The 2,443-nt window shown below is 36.6% G+C and overlaps 1 gene segment (V, D, J or C); it reads left to right on the top strand.

Annotated features, from left to right (window-relative positions):
• Positions 1–1,477: 1,477 nt before the first annotated feature.
• LOC120528829 lies at positions 1,478–1,942 on the top strand. The segment is given in 2 exon segments: positions 1,478–1,526; positions 1,635–1,942. Coding segments are annotated over 2 exon segments (357 nt in total).
• The last annotated feature ends 501 nt before the right edge of the window (positions 1,943–2,443 follow it).

Genomic DNA, 2,443 nt, shown 5'->3' with positions numbered 1-2,443 from the left:
AAGTGGGCAGGGATAAATTCCCAGAGTTTCACAGTCCTTAACGGGTAAAACAAGCAAATGCTAGTGGCTATAGGACAGATGTAAGTTACTCCATCCACCTGGTATATTTTTAGAAAATGAGAGGAAATCCGAGTACAGTACTTAGAAATCACAACACAAACTTTGAGGGAATGTAAAGGCTCCACACAGGCAGGTTTAAGATTGCACTCAGGTCTCTGGAGTTGTGACGCATGAATATTAACCATAGCGATAGCATAAAATTAATGGTTTGAAATAACAGCATAGCATTGCTGAATACTGTTTTTCTGAAATTTACAATTTATATTTGCATTTTACAGGCCTTGATATAGCGCTATTACACTGAAGCATTTTAAATTAAATGGTATTTATGTCAGCTTGGATATTTTATTTTTTTTCCTAAAATTAAAGACGGAAAATATTTAAAAAAACATTACCAGTATGTTACTTTAATCCTTCAATAATAATAATATCAATAACATTTTAGTTACTCTTATTTGAAAGGAAGTCATTTAGGATCCATCCAGTTACAGGACTGAAAACAACAATTGTAAAGAGAATAGTAAAGATGAATGCCTCATAAACATTAGATCGTTCATTTTTTAAATTAATTAGGGCTTACTATTACACAGTACATTTTTCATTATAAGACACTTGAAGGAATGCCTTGTTGTCTTGAACAAGTAATACTGTACAATATCCAGAACTGTGAAGCATTTGGACACTCGGCGTCCATATAAATCATGAACATGAGGGTTCATTGTCTATCTCTTTTGTTGCTATGCCTCTCCAATGATAGGGCACCTGATCCAATATAAAAGCACCATGGAGCACCATGTTAGGTTACAAATAATTTCCTTTAGTGATTGTTATTACAATAAAATAGCATATAGAATCTTAACAAAGCATCCTGCTCACAACCCAGAAATTGATAAGGTTGGTTTAAGAATCTTTTGCATATTACTATTGTGCTACCACTGTTACAATGTTGTCTTTTTAAAATTTATTTTATCACCCTTACAAATGCCCATGACTTGTTAGTGTGGTGTCATCTTTATATGTCATTTAAGTTCATTATATAAAGTGGTAAACTTCTTCTTTTATAATTTTTTCTCTCTGACAGTCAGAATTCAGTCCTGCACAGGGTGCCAGACCATTACTGGCAACTGATTTTGTTTTATTTTACTTTTTATTAGAGTGTTTGGGGTGAAGGTGAAAAGCACATTCTTAAAAGTGTGTCTGTCTATCCTGCACTCCCTTCAAAACCCTCAATGGCTTTTCCTGTGTACACATTTTGAACTTATTTTGAACCAATGAAGGGCTATGTTCACAATTTTTATTTTGTGACTGAGATAAATTTGCATCTAGGACACTCATTTGCATAGCCGACCCGCTTCACTGCTCTCTCTGCTGGTTTTAAATGACAGTTGACTTCAGTCTCTAGTGATTCACTTACAGAATGGCCTTCCACTTTCTGCTGATGTGCATTGCGCTGGTGTTTGCTCACAGTAAGAATAACACTCTAACCTTACAAACTGCTTCGGTGTAACAGTGTGTTTTTTTCCATGAAATATTTTTAAAGACACTTCAGTAATCAATGAACAATTTCTTTTCAGATTCTAGTGGACAGAATATTCTAACTCAGACTCCAGAGGTTCAGACTGTTCTAGCAGGACAAGGTGTCTCCATCAAGTGCAAAGCCCAAAGCTCTATAAGCAGCAACTACCTGAATTGGTACCTGCAGAGACCTGGTGAAAGGCCTAAACGTCTGATCTATAAAGCAAACAACCTTGCCTCCGGAATCCCAGCACGTTTCACTGGGAGTGGATCAGGGACTGACTACACTTTGACCATCAGTAATATCCAAACTGAGGATGCAGGAGTCTATTACTGTCACCAGCCTTGGAATCCTGACACACAGTGATAAACACTTGAACAAAAACCTCTCTAATTCAGAAAGCAACAGCATGGCCTCACACACAGGTGCCAAGAGGGAAGCTGACAAAATCAGCAGAACACGGCAGAAAAAGAAACCGAGATAGAAGTGAGCCTGAGACTCATGAGTAGACCGAGTCGCCAGTGAGAAAAACATTCTTTGGCTGTTATCTCTTTTTGTAGATCAGGACAGATTGACTGCATATCTTTTATTAGACGTTATTCTAACCATTTTACACGCTTAGAAGAGAGCTTCAAAAATGAAAAGGACCAGTGTTTGTGATCAACACATCCTGGCTATTAAATTGATCAGAGCTTGACTTTACTTTCTTTTCCTGATTTGGCGACCTATGTTTCATAAGAAACATCAAAGGGAAATATTTTTACTAATATAACCTGTGAAATTGCTGCAGATAACTAACTTCTGATGTTAAAGTCAATGGTTTCAGATTTGGTGGCTAGGTAAACCACAGCACAATTAAAATATACA

This window comes from Polypterus senegalus, chromosome 4, assembly GCF_016835505.1.
Source record: "Polypterus senegalus isolate Bchr_013 chromosome 4, ASM1683550v1, whole genome shotgun sequence".
Lineage (NCBI taxonomy): Eukaryota > Metazoa > Chordata > Cladistia > Polypteriformes > Polypteridae > Polypterus > Polypterus senegalus.
This window is presented reverse-complemented; position numbering and strand designations above follow the sequence as displayed.